At 41.9% G+C, this 24876-nt stretch overlaps 2 protein-coding genes across 4 annotated transcripts in view; both read left to right on the top strand.

Moving 5' to 3' along the window:
• Nucleotides 1–683: 683 nt before the first annotated feature.
• Nucleotides 684–6488, top strand: plvapa (plasmalemma vesicle associated protein a). 2 transcript variants are annotated; one of them, XR_002252735.2, is made up of 7 exons: nucleotides 684–1329; nucleotides 1797–1887; nucleotides 2428–3149; nucleotides 4979–5297; nucleotides 5399–5459; nucleotides 5653–5743; nucleotides 6095–6488. XR_002252735.2 is itself a non-coding variant. In XM_020466716.2 (6 exons), exons 1-6 carry the CDS (start codon nucleotides 940–942, stop codon nucleotides 5663–5665), a joined length of 1596 nt encoding a protein of 531 aa, XP_020322305.1. In that variant the 5' UTR covers nucleotides 684–939; the 3' UTR covers nucleotides 5666–6488. The 2 variants fall into 2 exon arrangements, 1 of the variants encoding a protein (XP_020322305.1); XM_020466716.2 differs by having other exon boundaries at nucleotides 5653–6488.
• An 11183-nt stretch (nucleotides 6489–17671) lies between these two features.
• Nucleotides 17672–24876, top strand: part of LOC109875330 (anoctamin-8) — a 32659-nt gene continuing 25454 nt past the window's right edge. For both annotated transcript variants that reach the window (XM_020467651.2, XM_020467650.2), the window contains exons 1-2: nucleotides 17672–18211; nucleotides 23907–24017. In XM_020467651.2, coding sequence (XP_020323240.1) covers nucleotides 18133–18211; nucleotides 23907–24017 — 190 coding nt within the window. In that variant the 5' untranslated portion in view covers nucleotides 17672–18132. The remainder of the gene's footprint in view (nucleotides 18212–23906; nucleotides 24018–24876) is intronic.

Raw genomic sequence — 24876 nt, 5'->3', positions numbered from 1 at the left:
GTTAATGGATCATATACCTGTCAAGAGTGTGAACATGCATGTACCTACCTATGCTAAATACTTGTCAACAATAACCTCTCTGAACCTTACAACTAATCAGAGAGCGGGTAAGGGTTTAGATCGCTCAAGGAAAATGAAAGACCATTATATATGATGCCTACAAAAACCATCACATTTAAGTGTCCCTAATACCTATGTAATACATATTAGGTACATATACCGGTACAGTTTAGGTACACCTTGTTAAATAGTACTTAGGACTGTTATACCCAAAGACTTTTCCTAAGATTATTATCTCTTTCCCTCTTCGGAGCATGGAATTTCAGGATCACTATCTCTTGTCACGTGTGCTGACATGTTGTCAAACAAAGGGGTGGCTGACACCGTAGGGGGCCAGGGGTAAAAAAACAGTATGTTTTCATGTGTGCATGATGTTATATGTATGTGTGCGTGCGTGCGTATATGTGTGTACTTGATGGTGTGTGTGTGTGTGTGTGTGTGTGTGTGTGTGTGTGTGTGTGTGTGTGTGTGTGTGTGTGTGTGTGTGTGTGTGTGTGTGTGTGTGTAATGTTATGTTAACCTCTGACATGATGTCCAGGGGTGGGGAGGGGGTCAGGAAGGTGTTCCCAGAATGGGAAGTGTGGTGAGGTGTTTATAAAACTCATGACGATGTTTACACAATCCTGTCTTCTCACTCTCAGACAATGCTCAGGAGAGGAAACGGCTAGAACTTTACTGTTTGGACTGCCACTGTGCGCTACTTTAAGTCAGAAGGGGGATACTAATCGCCGAACCACACCAGTACCAGGGACTGAGTTTTCTATTTATTTGGTATTTCATTTGGTCCTCAAGAAGTAGTTCTGTCTGGGCTTGGCTGTAGTAAGGGTGTTCTGTACTGTACTGTACTGTACTGTACTGTGCATCTGAGGCTGAGCACCCATGTACAACAGTAGCTACTCCCAGGCCAAGTTTGGCTTGGAGGCCAGGAGGAAGATCCAGAAGCCCAGTGGGAAGAGCTGTGGCTACTACATGAGGGTTGTCTTCTTCTTCTCCTCTCTGATCCAGTCGCTCATCATCGTCAGTCTCGTTCTCTTCCTGGTCTACGGGAGGTCCCCGGACGCGGCAGCCGAGAGCCGGGTCCGAGACCTGGAGAAGAGCTTCAACCGCCTCTCCGTTGACAACATGAACCTCCGGCAGCAGAAAAAGAATCTGACGCTTCTCCTGAATGCCACTCAGACCGACAAGATGCGCAACAACAAGGAAATGATAAATCTGCGTCAAATGGCAAACAAATCTGTCATATTCATCACCCATCTCAGAGACCAAGCGGTAAGTGCTGAGACTGGTTCAGTGGTCAATGCTAGAGGGTTGCGGTGGATGTTTTTTGATATTTTGAAATACTTTAGAGAATAGTTTGTTTTTTATATTCAACACAACGACATCAGTACAGTACATACAGTGGATGGTTTATTGAATATTACAATGTCAGGTTAGTTGTATTAGTGGATAGACATTTTTTATGTGGTAACGGATTTAGATTTTAGTGTAATTGAACATGACATAACACACCTAACAACAAACACACCACATTCAGGTACATTATGTATATTATATGCATTATTATTTCAGCAAATGTATAACTGAAAAGGTTCAAACAGTGTTATTTCATAAACATTAGCAATCACTAGTTACGTTCAGATTTAAGTTTGTCAGTTGTATGAAATATATGTATAAAACAACTGTCAACAATAATTAGCTGACAAAATGTGATGCATATCTGTTATCAATATCCACAGAATCAATGCGATAACGATAAGAGAAGCTGTCTGATTCAACTTAACCTGAACCGATGCCCCAGAGCCATGACACCAATGATAACACTAAATGGTAAGACAATTGAACTTTAAGACAAACCAATGCTTTCATTGCTCTGCTCTGCACTAGTGTTACATATGTTCAAACGTCCACACAGAATCTCATCCTTGTAATTCACAGATGAGCTTTCCTATTCCTACTAGGTTTCCTAACTTTCCTAACTGGTATTTCTTTGGACAAGAATAAGCAAGTAGCAAATTACAACTTGGCAATGATATTTTGTCTTCACAGTTTTAGGAAAATGCTTGCTGTTGTAGTACCTAAGTATGAACAGAAATCGTGAAAATTGTGATTTATTCGCCGTTTTGAATGAACTTAAAACCAACACAGGGCTGGGGTTCAACCCAAGCCGCCTTGTAGCGTGCTTGGTTTAGAGGGAATTTTCTGTTGAGCCCAAATCTGCAGTGTTTACTGTGAATATTATATCCGCAACACAGGAACATTGTCGACAGCGCTCCTCAGATTGAATCCAGGACAAAATCTGATAGTGGTTCAGAAGTATTAACACAAAACATGTTTCTTTCTTTTTTTCTTCCTCAAAAACATTTCCAGGCAACAACAACAATATACATGAAAACCAGGTCCAGCGGCTAGAGCAATTGTTAAAGCTAGTGAGCTCCAACTTCAGTCAGACGGTGCAGTTCATGAGGATTGAGATAGAGAACACAGCCAAGGACCGGGACACCCTCACCTTGGATGCCATCTCCCTCCGGAGGGACAAGACCTCCCTGCTGAAACAGCTGGAGAGCTACAGGAAGAAGTGCAAGGAGGACTTCGTCCAATCCCTCGATGGTATCTCCAACGTCTCCAAAGCCTTCCTGTTGAAGATCGACACCCTCCTGCCCAAAGTCAGCCCCTTCCTGCTCACCTGTGAGAAGCAGCGCGACCACCTGGACCAGATCCGCAACAACTGCTCCAGTCTGTCCCGCGAGGTGGAGACCAAGTTCCAGCACTACCTGGACAACGTAGGCTCCCAGGTGTCGGAGATCCAGGGCCGTAGCGCCAGGCTGCAGGCGGAGAAAGACCAGCTAGCCGAGGACCACAAATGGTGCAGCCATAACCGCAGCGCCATGGCCCTGGAGCACCAAGAAAAGTTGCAGAAGACCCAGGAGAAATACGACCGAGAGATGGAGAAGCTGCTGACGGGCCGCATGAGGCTGCAGGGGGACAAGGACCTGGGGGAGACAGCGATGAAGGTGAAGGAGGGCGAGATCAAAATCCTCAACGACAAGATCCGGAGCCTCAACGCCTCCCTGGCCAACTGTGGCTCCAGGGTAAAGGAAGATATGTTCTGTGGTTTAGTACTGGGCTTTCATCCAGGTCAGAGATAAGGGGCGTTTAAATATAGACAGAAAATGATTTAGAAGTCAAACTTAGGCCAGAAATTGTTTCCGTCTTGCTGTAGGGATAGAGTTGAGACACTGGTCAAAAGATCTAATCATGTTAGATGGGATTTACGAAGATAATTATCTCTAGGAAAAGACTTTAGTTGAAAATGAAAGCTATGGGAAAGTCAAAAATGTATCCAGGTGGGGGGGGGGGGGGGGGGGGGGGGGGGGGGGGGGGGTCCAGAATAGGGGAGGGTTGTCTAACTTTAGTTTTTTCTTTGCGGAGGGTTGTGTGTTTTTTTATTGGACACAGGGAGGGTAGTGCATCTTTTCCCTGGTCTACATTCACACTTTTGCAGGTTTTACTATGTAATTTCTTCCATCCTAACTACATTTCTGCATCTGCTTGAATGCGCATCCCTGATATCAAGGTGTTTTGTTACTTCCCCTATGCACTACGCTTTTCTGCTCCCTAGCTATACCACAGCTCCCTAGCTATCTATACATAACAATATTCATGAGAGAAGAAGGGCTCTCCCAGCCAATGCAAAATGAAATATTTGAAAACATGGTAGGATACAGAAAGGCCAAGGGCTGTAATAGCAGAATTGAAATAGTACTACAAATGTGTTGGGGACACATGGGACAGACTACGATAGAGTCACAGCAGAAGAGCGCAGTGCATGACAAGTGTATGGCTCAAGGTATAATGTGTAGGCTTATAGTGCCAGTGCCCCTCCCACATGCCCACTGTTTGATAAATGGGCGATGCGTTTTCAGAGAAGTTGTGTGACCTACACAGATCATTCCTTGGAAACAGAGGGAAGATCACCTAGGACCATTTAACTGCTATCTCACCTTTCACACAGGACTCCACCTTATGTTGTGTCCTTTTGAGGGTGCGCTCCAAGCCTTCACCCCATCACATAGGACAGTCTATTGTGTTTCTTTTTTTTTGCCACAGGAAAGCACCCACTTTTCTGTCTACCCTACGCCTGCAAAGCGAGTGTGTGGGTTGCAAGTGCTGTCAGCCCCCCCCCCCCCCCCTCCCCCTGTTCGTGCTTCCAGTTTGCCCCGGGGTCCTCCTGGGTACCTTGGAACCCAAACTCTGCCTGTATGCCTGGGGTCAGCGGCAAACTGTGTTGTCTCTCCCTGGAGCTTGTGGTTACACCCGCTTCTCCAACATTTGTGTCTAGCATGCGCCTTGAGCATTTGATTGGATGAAAGCGAGAGTATTGCACGAGAGAGCGACAACAACTCCTGCATTTTTGGGGGGCACCTCCCTGGAAGAGAGGCCCCCTAACTAGCTAATGGCTATCTTTGGATGGTGGAGGCTATTGTATTGCAAAATATAATAGCAAAGCTTTACAGCCCAGAAAGGGTCGTTCCACCAGAAGTATCTGAGGAATCAAAGGGGTGCACATTTTTCAAATGAGCAACTCATAATCCTTTAGATACATTTAAAAAAATTGTATTTGAGTCATTCAGCATACACTTTTCCAGAGTGACTTACAGGTACAATTAGGGTTAAATTCCTTGCTCAAGGCCAGATCTACAGATTTTCCCCCTAGTTGCCTTGACTTTTCAGTTACTGGCCGAATGAATCAGGCCTGTCATGCCAATGCAAAAATAAAAAGGTGCATCCCTATGTGTCCCCAGCACCAGGATTGAGAACCACTGCCACAGTGAGATAGCTCACATACATTCTCATAGAACTATATTTAATGTCAGTATTTTCACCTAACATCATTCTCTTTTGTCTTATTATGTTTCAGACCGGAATGGGTAGCCCGGGTGCAGCCGGTAACACAGGGGTGGGCTGGGTAGGGCCGAGTACAACGGGGCAAGGTAACCGAGGGTCAACTGCTGGAACAGGATCGATGGCAGGAATAGGTGGGTGGGGCGCATCTGCATCTTCAACAGGAAACGGTAATACAGTGTTTGGCAACACAGGAATGGGCGGGCCAGGGTCAAGTGCAACAGGAGTGGGTACTAGGGGATCAGGAGGGACTGGACTGAGTGGTGCCGGGTCACCATCAGGTGTTGCAAAGAAAATTGGACCAGGCTTGGGTAGCCCCAACAGTTACAGTTTAGGTAAGACATACTAGTGCCAAGGCTTGATATAAACATCACTTCTTATTAAGACCGATATGCTATGGGTGATGGCTAATGACGTCGTTCTGTTGTTTCCACAGCAAATATCAATCAATACTTACGCGAGCTGCAGCAGTATTCCAAGCCCAACTCCGGCTCAGAGTGAGTTCAAACCCCTTGTACAGCAAAGTGACCCGTAAATAAATGTGTTTGTGCCAGAAATGACCGTGTTTCTAGACTTTTTAATTCAACACGGCTGAGAGAACGTTTAATGATTACGTTTAAATGTGATCTGCTGCCTGCAGTAGACACAATGAACTGAATAAATATTTATATTGTTTCTTCTTGTCTGCAGAGTATCTGGGTAATCCATGGCATCTCAGAGGAAAATGGAGAAGGAATAGGATCCTCTGCTATAAAACCCAGTCTCCTGATATTGAGTTATGGTATGTTAATACACTGAGTGCACAAAACATTAAGGACACCCGCTCTTTCCATGACACAGACTGACCAGGTGAATCCAGGTGAAATCTCTGATCCCTTATTGATGTCACTTGTTAAATCCACTTCAATCCATGTAGATTAAGGGGAGGGGACAGGTTAGAGAAGGATTTTTGAGCCTTGAGACAATCTAGACACGGATTGTGTATGTGTGCCATTCAGAGGGTGAAGGGGCAAAACAAAAGATGTAAGTGCCTTTGAATGGGGTATGGTAGTAGGTACCGGTTTGTGTCAACAACTGCAAAGCTTCTGGATTATTCACCCTCAACAGTTTCCTGTGTGTATCAACTTCACAGAACTGTGGGAAGCATTGGAGTCAACATGGGCTAGCATGCCTGTGGAATGCTACCTACACCTTATAGAGTCCACGCCCTGAAGAATTGAGGCTGGGGATGCAACTCAGTGCTGGGAAGGTGTCCTTAATGTTTTGTACACCCAGTGTATGTATAATACCATTTCTATCAGCAGCAGCTGCATTGTAATATATCATAAAAGAAGGTCTGTTGCTTCTGTGACATGTATTCAACTTTTTTGCACTTTTTGGGGGCTTGAATGTCATTGGTAAACAAATACGAATGCATATTATTTGAATATGTTGATTTATTCAGGAAAAAGGCGTGAAAGTCATAAATAATCTGTTTTTAATGTACTGTATATACTTTTATTAAAACAAAAGGGTAGGTATTGTAACTCCGGTTCTATGAATGATGCGTGACGACATCAGTGTTTAAGGCACGACTTTGAATTCCACACCGCTGATTTCAGAAACATGTACCCCATCCAAGACGGATATGAATTGTTTGTCCCCATTTGCGTCACCCATTGTGAGGATAATAGTCCCACGGCTGACAGTCCCTCCCCTTTGTCACGTTACAGACATCACTTACTGGAAGACAATTTTATCCGACCAAGATGTTTATGTTCATGTCTGCCAACCTGTCAGACCAATTGGAGCGGATGGGAGGGAAAGGTACAAACACTGGTGTATACAAAAACCCCAACACCAACAATACCCCCTGGGCTGGCTACAGACTATATATTTCCATACACTTAAACAACTCTTATAAAAAAAACTTTGAGAAACGGAAGGATAAAGTTATCCATCAAATCTTCAGTATGTTCTTTCCCCAAAACCAGCCCCTAAAATAGCCTTGGACACCAAGCAATGTTTTATTTTGTTATTGCTGTGTCTATGGGATATATAAACTATTGGAAATAGTATCCCAGCAACCCCTTGTCCAATAATACAAAACACTAACTGTATCAGTCTATAACAGCATTCTTGCCTCAATGGGAAAGTATCATGCTTAACTGACATCTAGGAACATGCCAACCCAGATATTATACAGTATGCCATTAGGCCAACAGCTTCTATCCAAAGCAATTTACAGTTACACATGCATACATTTTTTTTTTATGTATAGGTGGCCCTGGGAATCAAACTCACTATCCTAGCATTGCAAGAACCATGCTCTACCAACAGAGCTACAGAGGATCATCCATTGTGTACCACAGCTCCATTTCAATTTGTCTCAACGGAATCTCGAAAGCGTCCCATAAACCATTTGCACGGCGTTATTCTATTAAATTAGCACATCCTGTTCCATTTCTGAATCAAAGTCTATCTGGCACACCATCTGGCCTACATTTAAGCACAATTAAAGTAGAACAGTAGAACGACTGAGAAATGTTGGTGGCAAAAACCCCGTTGGAAACAATGCCCAACTGTTAATTCAAACAATTTAAATACGTAAAGTGGTTTGACTGTTTGCCAACTAATGTATGGTATAGTTCAGGACGGGAGACCTCTATCCTGTCTAAAGGAAATCCTTTGTTTAATTAACATCAAGTGTTTTTCCAGTCAGGACGATTGGACCTCCAATTCACATTGAGAGAAGCCATATGAGGAGATTGTATGTCTGTGTTCTGATCGGATTCCACTTGAGCACACTCTGCCAAACTGGACCACATAGTCTCTTAGACTCAATCCCATGGAAAATACCTGAGATAGAGACATCAACGCTGCAGATGTTGCTGATTTTAAATGAATAAATGAAACTCATCAAAAGTGCACTGACTTTAAATTTTCCATGTAATAGAGTGGGTTCAAACAGGGGTGCGCTATGCATTGTGCAAATTACACTACGGGTTACAGTACAAGCAGGCTTGAATATGAAGTGGATACGTCACAATCAACACAATGTTCATGAAGCAGTGTGACTGGTATCTAGCAAAAGAGTGTAGGAGTGGTATCTAACCTGGTTGACTGTATTTAAAAAAAATTTTAAATAACTCAAGCTACCTAGCTGGCTAACTTGACTAACTTTGGGGTGGAAATGTCCACTTACTTACAGGTAGCCCTGTCCAGCCCTGCCCAGAGGTGCGCTAGTAGACAGATGCTGCTGAAACTAACCAACAACAACCAGAATATGGACTTTAAAACTGGGTCAATCAACAACAACCAACAAAAGATTAGAAAATCTTTTATCCCTTTAAACCTGTGTCTAATCGTCTTAATTTGATATACAGTTGAAGTCGGAAGTTTACATACACCTTAGGCAACTACATTTAAACTCCGTTATTCACAATTCTTGACATTTACTCTGAGTAAAAATTCCCTGTTTTACATCAGTTAGGATCACCATTTTATTTTAGCTTTTATTTATTTCATCACATTCCCAGTGGGTCAGAAGTTTACATACAATTAGTATTTGGTAGCATTACCTTTAAATTGTTTAACTTGGGTCAAATAGCCTTCCACAAGCTTCCTACAATAAGTTGGGTGAATTTTGGCCCATTCCTCCTGACAGAGCTGGTGTAACTGAGTTAGGTTTGTAGGCCTCCTTGCTTGCACGCGCTTTTTCAGTTCTGCCCACAAATTTTCTATAGGATCGAGGTCAGGGCTTTGTGATGGCCACTCCAATACCTTGACTCTGTTGTCCTTAAGCCATTTTGCCACAACATTTTTAAGTATGCTTGGGGTCATTGTCCTTCTGGAAGACCCATTTGTGACCAAGCTTTAACTTCTTGATTGATGTCTTGAAATGTTACTTCAATATATCCATATAATTTTCTTTCCTCATGATGCCATCTATTTTGTGAAGTGCACCAGTCCATCCTGCAGCAATGCACCCCTACAACATGATGCTGCCACCCCCGTGCTTCGCGGTTGGGATGGTGTTCTTCGACTTGCAAGCCTCCCCCTTTTTCCTCCAAACATAAGGATGGTCATTATGGCCAAACAGTTCTATTTTTGTTTCATCAGACCAAAAGTACGATCTTTGTCCCCATGTGCAGTTGCAAACCGTAGTCTGGCTGTTTTATGGTGGTTTTGGAGCAGTGGCTTCTTCCTTGCTGAGCAGCCTTTCAGGTTATGTCGATATAGGACTCGTTTTACTGTGGATATAGATACTTTTGTACCTGTTTCCTCCAGCATCTTCACACGGTCCTTTGCTGTTATTCTGGGATTGATTTGCACTTTTCGACCCCAAAGTACGTTCATCTCTAGGAGACAGAACGCATTTCCTTCCTGAGCGGTCTGACGGCTGCGTGGTCCCATAGTGTATATACTTGCTTACTATTGTTTGTACAGATACAGATGAACGTGGTACCTTCAGGCGTTTGGAAATTGCTCCAGACTTGTGGAGGTCTACAATTTTTTTCTCTGAGGTCTTGGCTGATTTCTTTAGATTTTCCCATGATGTAAAGCAAAGAGGCACTGAGTTTGAAGGTAGGCCTTGAAAAACATCCACAGGTACACCTCCAATTGACTCAAATTATATCAATTAGCCTATCAGAAGCTTCTAAAGCCATGACATCATTTTCTGGAATTTTCCAAGCTGTTTAAATGCACAGTCAACTTAGTGTATGTAAACTTCTGACCCACTGGAATTGTGATACAGTGAATTATAGGTGAAATAATCTGCCTGTAAACAATTATTGGAAAAATGTCCTAACCGACATGCCAAAACTATAGTTTGTTTTAACAAGAAATTTGTGGAGTGGTTGAAAAACAAGTTTTAATGACTCCAACCTAAGTGAATGTAACCTTCCGACTTCAACTGCATGAAGAATTGCCTGCTTATCCCTCTGTAGTGTTGTAGGTTCAGTAACATGAAAGCATGATGGGTAGTATTCACAATAACCTTTTTAGGTTATCTCTGCTTGTCTTCTACTGCCGCGGGTCGTTTGCTATTGGGCGTCCCAAAGTATCTGAGGCCAATTAGGTCAAAACCCTTCTAGATGACGCAGATTGGTGTCACAATGGTGTCTGAGAATACTGGGTTCGCTCAGGTCTGGGAGACTTTAGGGGCCATTTGGAGCCCAGAAAGGCCTAGGGCGCCAAGTCTCCCCACTCCGCCCAAACTGCAGGAAAGGAATGGCCGCTTATTATTGCTACCTCCTTCCTACCCGGGGTTGCAGAACTCTGACCCCTTTTGTCTCTGGCTACTAACGTTCCCTCTTGACCATGATTGCTAATTACACTTCCTGTTTGGCTGGCCCCTTCAGTCCCGTGGCTGCCAGACTGGTAAAAACATTAGAGGGCAAAACCTTTCTCTTGTTGATAGTCGAGGCTGTGGTAAACAGTGGAAGCAGTTGGAAGGAAACAATGAGCCTCGATGGCGTCCCTGGATCTGTCCAACATAACCTAAGCTCACCTTGGCCTCTTATGCCAGGTCAAGCACTTGTCATTGCATTACTATCAGTTACATCGGCACATTTCCTTGTAGAAGACCCAGTCATCTATGTTTTTTTTTTGGGGGGGGGGGGGCCTTCATTCCTGTAGCGCTGCTCGGAAGTCTAGTATCTTTCCATATCTAATCGTAAAGTTATTGTAAGCAATTGAAAATGTATACTGGATTTCTCACTTGTATTTCAAAATAAATGTTTCCAATCCTATTCAAACTAAGACGAAACGGAAATGTACAATGAATACTAAATACACGATTGAAACCTTTTCCCCGGTACATAGACTCATGGCCTCTCCTCAACAAAAGGCTAATAAGACCATCAATAATCCTCAATGGCAATTCTGCTCAATTTTAGCATGTCGCCAGACTAGATTTACTGTAATCTATCGACCCCATTGATTATCCATCAAACTGAGAGACCCAATTGTATTCTGCTAGAGCAGGGAGAGACAGTGGACTACAGATAATTTACTCAGCAGAGCCAGTCAGATACTGCCCCATATCTGGGCCCGTTGCTGATCTAGGATCAGTTGAACCTTTTAGACCATAATTAATAAGATTATGTGGACATGGGGACCTGATCCTAGATCAGTACTCCGACTCTAAAACCCTTTATGCATACCGGCCCAGGTCCTTCACCCAGTGTTCCCTGGAAGAGGTTAGGGGCTCAAGGTAGCAAGCAGCCTGGCACCTCATCTGGGTGTTCTGTCTCTTGCCCTGTGTACAACCAATAAGAAGTGTATCTGCCTTTAGGCATCCGCATACTAAGTTCAGTTTGCTCCTAACAAAACGTGCCCAGGCAAAGTGAACATTTTTTTGCCACGCATACTCCTTTAATGGACCTTTGCTTGAAAAACTAGAGAAAAATAGTACTGTTTGTCCATCTTGAGATGCCGTAGCCAGTATACACTTCTTCAAGATAACTCAAGAAATCTGTGATTTTTGACATTTTTGCAGAGTGGATCTTAGTCAAGCAATTTTACACCTGGCTAATATGTTTGGTGCAGTATTTCTCAAGTGAAAAAATGTGCATGAAAAGTAGTTGTCTCTTGTTGAATGACAACAAACACTTAATTGAAGAATTCCTACTGTTGACCCATCACCGTAGAAAGGCCGTAGACTTGGGCTAACAAAAACATGTTGTGTGCACAAACAGCCCAAAAGGACCTTGCCAAACACCAAAACAAACAAAAATGTCACAACATGTCGTCATAATATATGCACAAACTGTTTTGGATGGGAAACATGCCTTTTCTCACACTTCAACACAACATCTCTCTAGCGGCTATTATATCTTAATGGAGGATCTGAAATACGGTATCTGATGGAATTGAGAAGTAGGATCTTCTACAAAGTGGTGCCTCCAATGGATTTCAGAGGAACTTTTTAAACACAAGCTATATCTATTGCAAAGACCGGTTTCTCATTGCCAATTGGTAAGTCCAAAGACTCACATGGTGAGCATTTATAATAATGACTTGCAGATCACAACATCAGCTCATGCTCACTATTTTCTGTTATGCACAATAGTTATGACAGGGTAGCCTTTTTGATGTGAGGTAAGGGGTCCTTTTGACATAAAAGTACTCTGAATGGCTCATGTTCTTTCTTATCTTACAGTTCAATACAAACGCGGTTGGTTTGAGTAAAATATATATATATACATTGGGGCAAAAAAGTATTTAGTCAGCCACCAATTGTGCAAGTTCTCCCACTTAAAAAGATGAGAGAGGCCTGTAATTTTCATCATAGGTACACTTCAACTATGACAGACAAAATGAGAAAAAAAATCCATAAAATCACACTGTAGGATTTTTTATGAATTTATTTGCAAATTATGGTGGAAAATAAGTATTTGCCCAATAACAAAAGTTTATCTCAATACTTTGTTATATACCCTTTGTTGGCAATGACAGAGGTCAAACGTTTTCTGTAAGTCGTCACAAGGTTTTCACACACTGTTGCTGGTATTTTGGCACATTCCTCCATGCAGATCTCCTCTAGAGCAGTGATGTTTTGGGGATGTTGCTGGGCAACACGGACTTTCAACTCCCTCCAAAGATTTTCTACGGGGTTGAGATCTGGAGACAGGCTAGGCCACTCCAGGACCTTGAAATGCTTCTTACGAAGCCACTCCTTTGTTGCCCGGGCGTTGTGTTTGGATCATTGTCATGCTGAAAGACCCAGCCACGTTTCATCTTCAATGCCCTTGCTGATGGAAGGAGGTTTTCACTCAAAATCTCACGATACATAGCCCCATTCATTCTTTCCTTTACACGGATCTGTCGTCCTGGTCCCTTTGCAGAAAAACAGCCCCAAAGCATGATGTTTCCACCCCCATGATTCACAGTAGGTATGGTGTTCTTTGGATGCAACTCAGCATTCTTTGTCCTCCAAACACGACGAGTTGAGTTTTAACCAAAAAGTTATATTTTGGTTTCATCTGACCATATGACATTCTCACAATCTTCTTCTGGATCATCCAAATGCTCTCTAGCAAACTTCAGACGGGCCTGGACATGTACTGGCTTAAGCAGGGGGACACATCTGGCACTGCAGGATTTGAGTCCCTGGCGGCATAGTGTGTTACTGATGGTAGGCTTTGTTACTTTGGTCCCAGCTCTCTGCAGGTCATTCACTTTGGTCTTGGCCATAGTGGAGTTTGGAGTGTGTCTGTTTGAGGTTGTGGACAGGTGTCTTTTACACTGATAACAAGTTCAAACAGGTGCTATTAATACAGGTAACGAGTGGAGGACAGAGGAGCCTCTTAAAGAAGAAGTTACAGGTCTGTGAGAGCCATAAATCTTGCTTGTTTGTAGGTGACCAAATACTTATTTTCCACCATAATTTGCAAATAAATTCATAAAAAATCCTACAATGTGATTTTCTGGATTTTCTTTTCTCATTTTGTCTGTCATAGTTGAAGTGTACCTATGATGAAAATTACAGGCCTCTCTCATATTTTTAAGTGGGAGAACATGCACAATTGGTGGCTGACTAAATACTTTTTTGCCCCACTGTATATCTCAATCGACATTAAAATTACTAAAACCAAATGGAAACTGTATAGAAATAATAATGGACACATTTATGGTCTTACTCTGTCCAGCTTGCTAAGAGTCAGCGAGCATCGAAAATTCCAAAGGTGATAGATAGACTATAGAGGATCATTTTCTGAAAATGATGACAATGAGGAAATAATCATTTAAGTGCGGCCCTCCGAATGTGGCCCGCAGGGAAAATGAGTTTGACCCCCCTGTTCTACATAGTAGGGGAGACCGCAGAACAAATTAACACTTCCAGTCGTTTGCTTATTTGTGAAAAGATTATTTGAGTTAGGTTTAATGATATGTTTATACCTTACAGAGAGCATATCCAACTTACAATCTCTTACAAGAGAATATAAACTATCACAACCAATAGTTAAAAAGAAAGTTGGATTATAACTAACAAAATTACAATTAATGAACATTTACACTTAATCCAGTATAAACAAATGTATAGAATGTATTATACAAGAGAGTAAATTCCCAAATTCTACAGCACAACGGCAGAGTAATGTCTTAAGTGTAAAACTAATAACACTTTAACTGAAAAGAGATAAAAACATGCAATTGCATGTGAAAACGTGTGATCACGTGAAGTTAAAAAATATATTTAGAAGTGAAGTGTTCCAGAAACACATATTTTTGCATGTGAAATGTGACGTGAAGTATTCCAAAAACATGTTTTCACATGTGAAATGTCACTTGAAGTGTTCCAAAAACAAAGTGTTTTCACATGATTTCACATGTGACATGTCGTTTTCACATGTCATGTGAAACAATGTGATTTGGTTTAATATGTGACAACATGTGTGCTTATCCAAATTATGGTTTGTGTGTACTGTATTGATGCAAAAACAAAACAAAAATTTAAGAGTTTTGCAAGAATTGTTTGCTTTTGCAAGAGATTTATCATGTTTTGCTGGCTTGGTGTAAGGTTTTGTGGTTAGTGTGTAGGGTTTTGCAAAAAATTGCCTATAATTTCAAAGATAGTGCCTAAGCAATCAGAAAAAAAACTGTAATTAATGTCAAGGACGCCTTTTAAAGTAAAGTATTCAAAATTACATTTGACTCCTCAGCTTTCACATGTGCTCAGATGTTTTCACATTTAATTTCATGGTATCGCATGTTGATAATAGGCTGAATCTACCACACACCCAAATCTTGAAGCAAAAGGCAAAACTGGAGAAACAGAAAAAAGTCTCTGCACACTTCCAGTTAGATGCAAATGTATTTTAATTATAGCTGAGCTTTCATCAGAGCATATCACCACAAACAATAGTGGGGACAGATATGTCCACACAGTGAGCCAGATGTAATTGTAGACGCCTGTGGTAATCTAAGGTACCCAAAAGGGCCACTAGATGTCGTAACATGAGATAGAAATACAGGATAGAATAGAACATGTTATAGATGTACAGTATTACTGCTAGAACAAAACACACAAACACAGGGGTATGTGGTGTTAGTATAAGGAACCCATTCTCTCAAAGAGCAATAAAGTCAAAAAAGCAACAAAAGAAAAGAAAGAAAAGGAAAACTTAGCTGCAATCTGAGGTGCAGTTAACTCTAATGAACTGATTCTCTGCAGCAGAGGTAACTCTGGGTTCTTCCTCTCCTGTGGCGGTCCTCATGAGAGCCAGTTTCATCGTAGCGCTTGATGGTTTTTGCGACTGCACTTGAAGTAACTTTCAAAGTTCAAAGATTGACTGACCTTCATGTCTTAAAGTAATGATGGATTGTCGTTTCTCTTTGCTTTTTGAGCTGTCCTTCCCATAATATGGACTTGGTCTTTAACCAAATAGGGCTATCTTCTGTATGCTACCTCTACCTTGTCTTAACACAACTGATTGGCTCAAACGCATTAAGGAAAGAAATTCCACAAATGCACTTATAACGAGGCACATTTGTTAATTGAAATGGATTCCTGGTGACTACCTCATGAAGCTGGTTGAGAGAATGCCAAGAGTGTGCAAAGCTGTCATCAAGGCAAAGGGTGGCTACTTTGAAGAATCTCAAAACTCAAATATATGCTGATTTGTTTAACACTTTCTTTGGTTACTACATGATTGTTATTTCATAGTTTTGATATCTTCACTATTATTCTACAATGTAGAAAATATGAAAATAAAGAACAACCTGTATCTAGACCTCGGGTGTCAGAACTGAGACTTTTTCGGTTCTGTTGCACTGAGCACAATTGCCATAAGGGTAGTTTACATCTCTCGGTGGAGTAAGGACGGTTTGTTTAGAGTCCATGTTGAAGCTGGCTCTGACTAGTCTACTGCGAAGATTGGGGCCCCGTTTGTAGACAATTAAAGGGGGTTCCTTGAATTCCTGGCCGAGCTCTGGGTCTGAGGTGAGCATATGCCAGTGCTTCATTACTATGTTTTTAATCAAACAGGCTTTGGGGGTGAATGTAGATATGCAAGTAGTAGAACTCCTTAGAAGTTTTAACACATTTTTTTTGTATATCCTGGCCAGGTTTAAGAGAGCGAAATTCGGTACGCATCTTCCGCACAAATGGGTGGAGTAACCCCTGTCCAGAAAACGTTTGTTTCACGTTGACAGCATTATCAATCAAGTCCTTTGTCGAATGACACACAAGTCTGGGCCTATAGAACTGGCTCTTGGGTAACCCTCTTTCAAGGGCACTAAAATGAGCGCTACTTGCTAGGAGAAAAGTGTAACTGCCAGTCTCTTTCTGATATAGAGTGGCGATAAAGTTCCCAATTAGCAACCTCTATCCACATGTTCAAGAAATGGACCCGCTTGTGGTCATATTCAATAGAGAACTTCGGGTCAGAGTTCATGCTGTTCAAAAAGGAAGTGAATTCATGGAGTTCTTGTTCAGTGCCAATCCACACAGAGAGAATATCATCAATATACCTGAATCATTTGAGGATCATGGAGAAGTAAGGGATCCTGGTCTCATCACAGATAAACTTTTGCTCAAAATAGCACACATATAACACATAATTAGGGGCAAAGGTGGAGCCCATAGCATTTCCACTAACTTGAAGGAAAAAGTGTTTTTCAAAGGCAAAGTAGTTGAGCTTGAGAACTTGAGAAGCCAATTCACTGATCTGAGGAAGGGTACACATTTCTGCAGCATTGAAGGTCCCCAAGAACACTGTGGCCTCCATCATTCTTAAATGGAAGAAGTTTGGAACCACCAAGACTCTTCCTAGAGCTGGCCGCCCGGCCAAACTGAGCAATGGGGGAGAAGGGCCTTGGTCAGGGAACTGTGGGGATGTTTTTCAGCGGCAGGGACTGGGATACTAGTCAGGATAGAGGGAAAGATGAACGGACTAAAGTACAGAGAGATCCTTGATTTAAAACCTGCTTCGGAGCGCTCAGGACCTCAGATTGGGGGCGAAGGTTCGCCTTTGACCCTAAGCACAGAGCCAAGACAATGCAGGGGTGGTTTCGGGACAAGTCTCTGAATGTCCTTGAGTGGCCCAGTGAGAGCCTGGACTTGAAACCGATCGAACATCTTTGTATAGATCTGAAAATAGCTGTGCAGCGACGCTCCCCATCCAAAGATCTGAAGAGAAAAATGGGATAAACTCCCCAAATACAGGTGTGCCAAGCTTGTAGCGTCACACCCAAGAGGACTTGAGGCTGTAATTTCTGTCAAAGGTATTTCAAGAAAGTACTGAGTAAAGGGTCTGAATACTTATGTAAATGTGATATTTCCGGGTGGGGGGGGGGGGGGGGGTTATACATTTGCAAAAATGTCTAAAAACCTGCTTTTCCTTCGTCATTGTGAGGTATTGTGTGTAGATTGGTGAGTGGAAAAAAAAAACGATTTAATCCATTTTAGAATAAGACAAAATGTGGAAAAAGTCAATGGGTCAGGAATACTTTCCTGAATGCACTGTACATACAGAATGTTCAATAAGTAGCAAATTGTCTGTGACGCATGAATCAAATACCTGAATGTAGGCTACAACACAGATAAAACTCCACAGTGCTTCCAGGATTGTTTTGTCTGATTAGCCTTTTATGTTATGTCTAGCCTACATGATGGATGGAGTCGCAATAGAAGATGCCCTTTTATAGCCCTTTCATGTCACAAAACCACCTCACATAATGTTTTACTGCACTCCAATGGAAGGTAGCAGATATTGATATATTTGTTATCACTGCATCATTGACGACAGATATTGCAAAGCAAGAAGAGATCCACCTTTGCTGTAGCTCTACCATCAGTTGTCTTCTAGCCCGAGGTCCGGCGCGCTATCGACTGCCGCAAAAGCATGCTCATGCGGCAGGGTCGATTTCCGCGCTTATAAACCCAGGGTCGTTACACTATATTGGACGGGACTTCGTGTCGACCTCCTAACTCCTTATTCACTGCTCATTCAAGGAAGACTGGCGTGTGCAGTCCATCATCAGGTAGGGTAGGCGGGTATCCCCAAATTTGTTCATACATGGAACATCATGTTCCATAGTTGCAGTGCTGTCTTTCCAGCACAGGACCTGCACTTGACAGTGAATTCATGCACCATACTTATGACGTGAGCGTGCGGCACCTAATATCGCCGCGTCTGTAAACACAACTGCACCGCAGACAGCGACAGTGCAGGGGAGAGGATGGAGAAGACAGTGCCCACCGAAGAGGACAAGATAACTAAGCAAGAGCAAATATCTTCAATGTCGTCAGGTGTACTGGGTAAGTGTCTTGAGGAACACAGCATTTTGTCTTCGTGACAGGGTGCGTAAATTCGAGATCGATGGTTACATAGAGGATTATTATCAATGATGATATTTGTGGTGGTAAACTATGATGCCGTATTCTCATACATTCACGAAACATGCAATTGACCCCAGCCTTCGAGGTTAATCCTATAGTTTAGCCTTCACCCTTCATCTTTCATGCCACATGTTTTATTGATTTGGTAGTGCATCGTGACCTATAACATTGTGCGCATTCCAATGAGAATGAGAAGGGCCAAGTTAAGGCTGGCTTTTGTACAACCGCATTTCCATTCATTATATTGTTTTAATGTAGCCTTTGTATTTTGATAAATGTTAGATGTTAATGATTTATTTCAGTGGTCTAGCTGTCAAAGTGGTAAAGTAATTGTCCAGTAAAAATCTCACTTTTAAAAGTTCAGATTCTGTTAAATCATACACAAATAATGTTGTTGACTCATCCTATACTCCTATTTGTGGCCAAAGCATAAATGTGAGTGGAAAAACACTTCAAAAGCCCAACCTCAAACTTGTATCTCAAACAGACTGTTTAAAAATGCTTGATATTTCCTCACAAAGGATGATGTCATCCTCCTAAGGAGCTGGCCAATCAGTGCTCTAATTGCATGAATATTTTTAATGACCGGTATACGCCCACACCATTCTGTTGTTGGAGTATGCCCACACCATTCTAACACAGAAAAATTGGAAGGAAAAATAATTTCACACATATTGTAATTAATTATAGGTCATATTTCATAGAAATCTGGAAACACTGGACAGTTCCTTTAAACAGAAACTGTAAGATTAAAAACTAAATATTTAATGTTGGATTTTAGTAGCCTACAGTGGTTATTTTATTACAACTTTGTTCTTCTGAAAAAGTGCATTGTGCATAACATTAAGCAACCACACACATGTCTTCCAAGTCCACATTTTTGTAGGCCTATACTTAAAGCTGCCATATCCAGGACAGAGTTTGGGGAACACTGTTGTACACTATACTTGCTTGTTTTGTCACATAAACTGAAATTAGGCAAACTATTAGAATTTTAGCAACCAGGAAATTATATAGCGATTCCTGCATAGTGCATCTTTAACGTTTACATTAAACTGAAACAACCGAACACACAGCCTACTCTGCATGTGTTTACTGTGGCGGCAGGTAGCCTACTGGTTAGCTAGGCTACCTACCGAGCTGACAAGGTAAAAATCTGTCGTTCTGCCCCTGAGCAAGGCAGTTTAACCCACTGTTCCCCAGGCACCAAAGACGTGGATGTCGATTAAGACAGCCCTCCGCACCTCTCTGATTCAGAGGGGTTGGATTAAATGCAGAAGACATTTCAGTTGAATACATTCAGTTGGACAAGTGACTAGGTATCCCCCTTACCCCATTCCCCTCTACCAGTGAACATGCTTAGCCTACTTTGCATGTGTTTACTCTACCAGTGAACACACACAGCCTAATCTTCAAGTGTTTACAGTACCAGTGAACATATACTCAGGACACAATTGGTGACATATCATGAAGATGTCAAGGCGAGAACATCACAGACACATTTTACTGCACTTCCTTTTGTTTAGCATATTCTGTCACAACTATGTGGTGGAGGTGAGAGCTGACTGACTGGTATTTCTTGCAATGGTTGAAGAAAGTCCTCAAAGAGCAGCAGAGGAAAACAGTATAGCACAGGATTTGGCCTTTCTGTGAATTTGGAGATGGAGGTCGATAGATAAGAATCCAATCATCTATAATCGAAGATATTATATTCTTGAAGTGTTCTGCTGCCAATGCCTAGCTGTCACTGTTATCTAGCAATGTGGGGGAAGCCTATGTGCAATGAGGTAATTGAAAATAATTACTGGGGTGATGAGGGTTAATGAGGTGATGCTCAGAGCTTGTATTCATAAAGCATCTCGGAGTAGGATCACTGATCTAGGATATGAATAGGGGCCCAATGTGCTATTGGATGAGGGGACAGCCCATTTAGAGGCTTTGGGCTGCATTTGTAAAAAATGTTACTGTTAGACTAAAGTATTCTCCATTCAGTCCACACACACACACACACACACACTTACACACATACAATTATCAAAATTGGGCAAAATTGAATTGGTCTTCAAATTATAGCTTTGGTTAGGAACATAACACCATAGTCAAGGCAGTAGGTACTAGGGCTGACCCCATTTAGTCGACTGATCAATTGTTAGGTCGATAGGCTGTTGGTCGACCAAGATTTCTTTAGTCGAGCAGTAGCAAAAAATAATAATTTCATGGTGTACAAGACATCTGTCTGATTCGCACCTGGACTAATCCATTGAGGAGGCCGTGGGGATGCCACAGTCCATTACTAAGACATGTCAACTGAAATTGTATATGGTTATATTACATAAGAACAATGGTGCAACACTAATAAAAATAATATATATATATTTTAACTTTATTTAACTAGGCAAGTCAGTTAAGAACAAATTCTTAATTTCAATGACGGCCTACGAACAGTGGGTTGTTCGTAGGCCGTCGTTCTGCCTGTTCAGGGGAAGAACGACAGATTTGACCTTGTCAGCTTGGGGATTTGAACTTGCAACCTTTCGGTTTCTAGTCCAACGCTCTAACCACTTGGCTACCATATAACAAATTCATTTTCTCCCGCGTTGGATATAGGTCGCTGTCCGCAGTTCTGAACCATCAGAGCGCAGTAGAATTGGCGCCTTTTCCTAGACCATGTTGCTATGTGCATAATAGCAACGTTAACCTGCATATACTGTTGAGAACAATGCAGCGGAGGCAGCAGCGGAGTTAGGAGACGAGAAAACAGCACTTGCCTTAATTGTCTAAGAAAAGTGAGAGGAGAAAGGAAACGCCAACTTAATTAGATGTATAATCAATGCCTAACTGTTAAATGTATCTGGCTTTATAAATCATACATATATATCTACAGAAATAAGACAGATCCTGCTTCTGATTGAGTGTTTGTTTAATAGCCTACTGATTCCGTGAGCACCAAGACTCACGCACCCACACACAACATGTCGGATAAACAATTTCACAAATTCGTCTGTTTTTAATCTTTGAAATGCTGTAATAAAGGCTTTACACATTTTTTTTCCATTAGAACAGCCTCTATGGTATTACTTAGAATGTATTTAGTGTTGTTTACACTCTTCCAAATAGTCAGAAAAAGTATTTTTATAATAATAACATTCCTTTTTCTTGATCTCCTTCTTATTGTTGTTACTACTATTATGACTGTCATTATAATAATAAGTCATGTCATTATCATTAGGCTTAGTATAGGCCAAAGAGCGCATCGTGTTTAGTCTTTATATCGTAACTTACTTACGCCTATATTTCAATACTTATATAGGCTACTGTGTAAATCAGTCATTCCTTCGTTCGTGTCATCACACACCATATGAGTCATTCCATATTTGAGATAAAATCATGCATTTTAGTTTGAAAATAAAATAAATAGACCCTTGAATAATTTGCGTAAATAATAAATAAACCGTTCCATTTCGGAAATTGCATTCAACTGTTTTTAGGTTTTGCTGTAATAAAGGTTAAAAAAAACATTTTGTAAAAACATTACAACAGACTCTCTGGTGCGCTTATCATATTTATAGTGTTGTTTACATTGGCCCAGCGTCTCCCGGGTTAGGGGAGGGTTTGGTCGGTAGGGATGTTCTTGTCCCATCGCGCTCTATCGACTCCGGTGGCAGGCCGTGCGCAATGCACGCTGACACCGTAGCAAGGTATATGGTGTTTCCTCCGACACATTGGTGCGGCTGGCTTCCGGGTTATTAAACTGGTGTTGTGCCAAGAAGCAATGCGGCTTGGCCGTGTTGTGTTTCGGGAGACGCACGGCGCCTGACCATCGCCTCTCCCGAGTTCGTACGGTAGTTGCAGTGATGAGACAAGACTAACTACCAATTGGATACCACAAAAATGGGGAGAAAAAGGGGGTAAAAGTATTTTTTAAAACACACACAGAAAAACACAAAAAAAACACATAGGATATGTCTATATACGGAAAAATACACGTTTTAACATTTCGACCAATCGTTTGGTTGAAAGAACAGACGACTCTAGGTCGACCTTTTTTTTTTTAGTTGGGGACAGCCCTAGTAGGTACAATCACAAAGTTACGTTTTCTATATTTTCTGATAGATGCATTTTACGTGCTGCTACTATACTGAACACAAATATAAATGCAACATGCAACAATTTACAGGTCATATGAGGAAATCAGCAAATTGAAATAAATTCATTGGGCCCTACAGATTTCTCATGACTGGGAATACAGATATGCATCTGTTGGTCACGTATACCATAAAAAAACATGGTCTGCGGTTGGATGTACTGCCAAATTCTCTAAAACTATGTTTGAGGCGACTTATGGTAGAGAAATTAACATTAAATTCTCTGGCAACAGCTCTGGTGGACATTCCTGCAGTCAGCATGCCAATTGCACACCCACTCAAAACTTTAGACATCTGTGGCATTGTGTTGTGTGACAAAACTGCACATTTTAGAACGGCCTTTTATTGTCCCCAGCACAAGCTGCACCTGTGTAATGCTCCTGCTGTTTAATCAGGTTCTTGATATGCCACACCTGTCAGATGGATGGATTATCTTGGCAAAGGAGAAATGCTCACTAACTGGGAAGTAAACAAATTTGTGCACAAAATTTGAGAGAAATAAGCTTTTTGTGCATCTGGAACATTTCTGTGATCTTTTATTTCAGCTCATGAAATATGGGACCAACACTTTACATGTTGCGTTTATATTTTTTGTTCAGTGTAGTGTAGCTATTAGTCCCTTAACAGTCCCAGCACTAGAAGTCCTGGGTATGGAGCTGTCATTGGTTTAAACATTGTAACTTGGCAGTGAAGATAAAAGTATAAGATGTGGTTGTGCAAGAAAGGGGAAGGATCGAGTACTGTATGTTGTTCAGAACACAAGCCCTTACAGTGGCGCCCTGTTAGAGTGACAAGATGCATTTCACTGCACAAGCTAAACACAAGGCTCACCCACTGCAGCCCAGTGGTGTTTGTGGGTGTCTGTATGCGTGTGAGAGAGAACAGGAGAGAGGGAAGGGGCGAGGAAGGTTAGAGGACTACTTCTCATGCCAGTAGTAGGTGACGTATGAGTGAGATCCCACTTCAGTGGGTAAATGCACTGACAGTAGCATTCCAGATTCTCATTGTTATCCTGTCCTTTGACCTGATTAAGTTGGAGCCTGTGGTTTGTACCTCCCACGTGGTGGTTGGTTTTCAAGAGCAGTTTTCAAAAGCTACCCTACAAGTACTGCAGCTTAGTGGAGTAAACACTTGTTTGGTGTTTATGTAATGGTGAGCCTCGTGTTCTGTTGCGCAGGAAGCTGCTTGAATTGCACAAGCCCTGTGCAATGTAGAAAAATGTCATTTCTGTGGCAATTTCAAATTGTCTGAGGAGAAAAAGGAGTAACAAACTGCTTTGGCCTTGTTGACGAGTAGAAAAGTGACAGAGCTGGCCGTGAGGATTTAGCACTTTGGCAGAATCCTCCGTCTCTCCCTCTGTCACCTCTTTCCCCACTACACGGCACTGATGAGAACTGTTCTTACCCTCCATCTGTCTATGCATCCCCCCTTTGCCCTCTCTCTCCTCCCTTCTACCTCTCCCCCTTTAGACAAATTGTTTGGGAAACGCCTCTCGCAGGCCAGACGGTACATCATGTCCCATAAATCCTGGCTGAAAATGGTTCCCACGGAAGACTGTGATATCCTAATGACATTCTCAGGTACACTTAATCGCCACATTCATCTTCTATGGTTCAGTCCCCTCAATCACGATGGGAAATGTAGATGGGAATCTTATTAGCCGTTGTGGGCAATGAGCCAATCACTCGGAGACGTGACATGAAACAGTTCACGTGGAATACTGAATCACATCCATTACCTCAGGGCTGCCCAACCCTCTTCCTGGAGATCTAACTTCCTGTGGTTTTTCAGCCCAACGTTAATTTAACACACCTGATTCTACTAATTAGCTGACCAACAAGACCTTAAATAGCTGAATCAGATATGCTAAATTAGGGATGGACTGAAAACCTACAGGACAGTAGATCTTAAGTAAGAGGGTTGGACTGAAAACCTACAGGACAGTAGATCTCCAATAAGAGGGTTGGACTGAAGACCTACAGGACAGTAGATCTCCAGGAAGAGGGTTGGACTGAAGACCTACAGGACAGTAGATCTCCAGGAAGATGGTTGGGCAGCCCTGCATTACCTGTATGTTTATTACAGAGTAAGGTACTCTAGGATTCTGCACATGCTGTGGGAATGCATGCTACACATGGATAAATTTCAGTAATCAAAGTCAAAATTGGATATTAATTATTGCACTGATTCCTGCTAGAAGGGATGACATTAATGCAGTGGTGCCTTGCCTCCATACACTCTCAGGTGTGTACCTTATTTGATTGGATTGACCTTTCCACGGCTCCGTCCTCCCACGGTTACTGCTGCTACTTCTGCCAAGCTCTGGAGAATGTCGTTGTTTCAACATCCTTATGTGAATACACTCATTAAGAGGCTCCAAGAGTGTCTGATGAATGACAAGAATATAAAGTGTAAAAAAAATGGTCACGCAATTGCGAC

This window comes from Oncorhynchus kisutch, linkage group LG30 (genome assembly GCF_002021735.2).
Source record: "Oncorhynchus kisutch isolate 150728-3 linkage group LG30, Okis_V2, whole genome shotgun sequence".
NCBI lineage: Eukaryota > Metazoa > Chordata > Actinopteri > Salmoniformes > Salmonidae > Oncorhynchus > Oncorhynchus kisutch.
The sequence above is the reverse complement of the archived record's forward strand: the minus strand, read 5'-3'. Positions and strand labels throughout refer to the sequence as shown.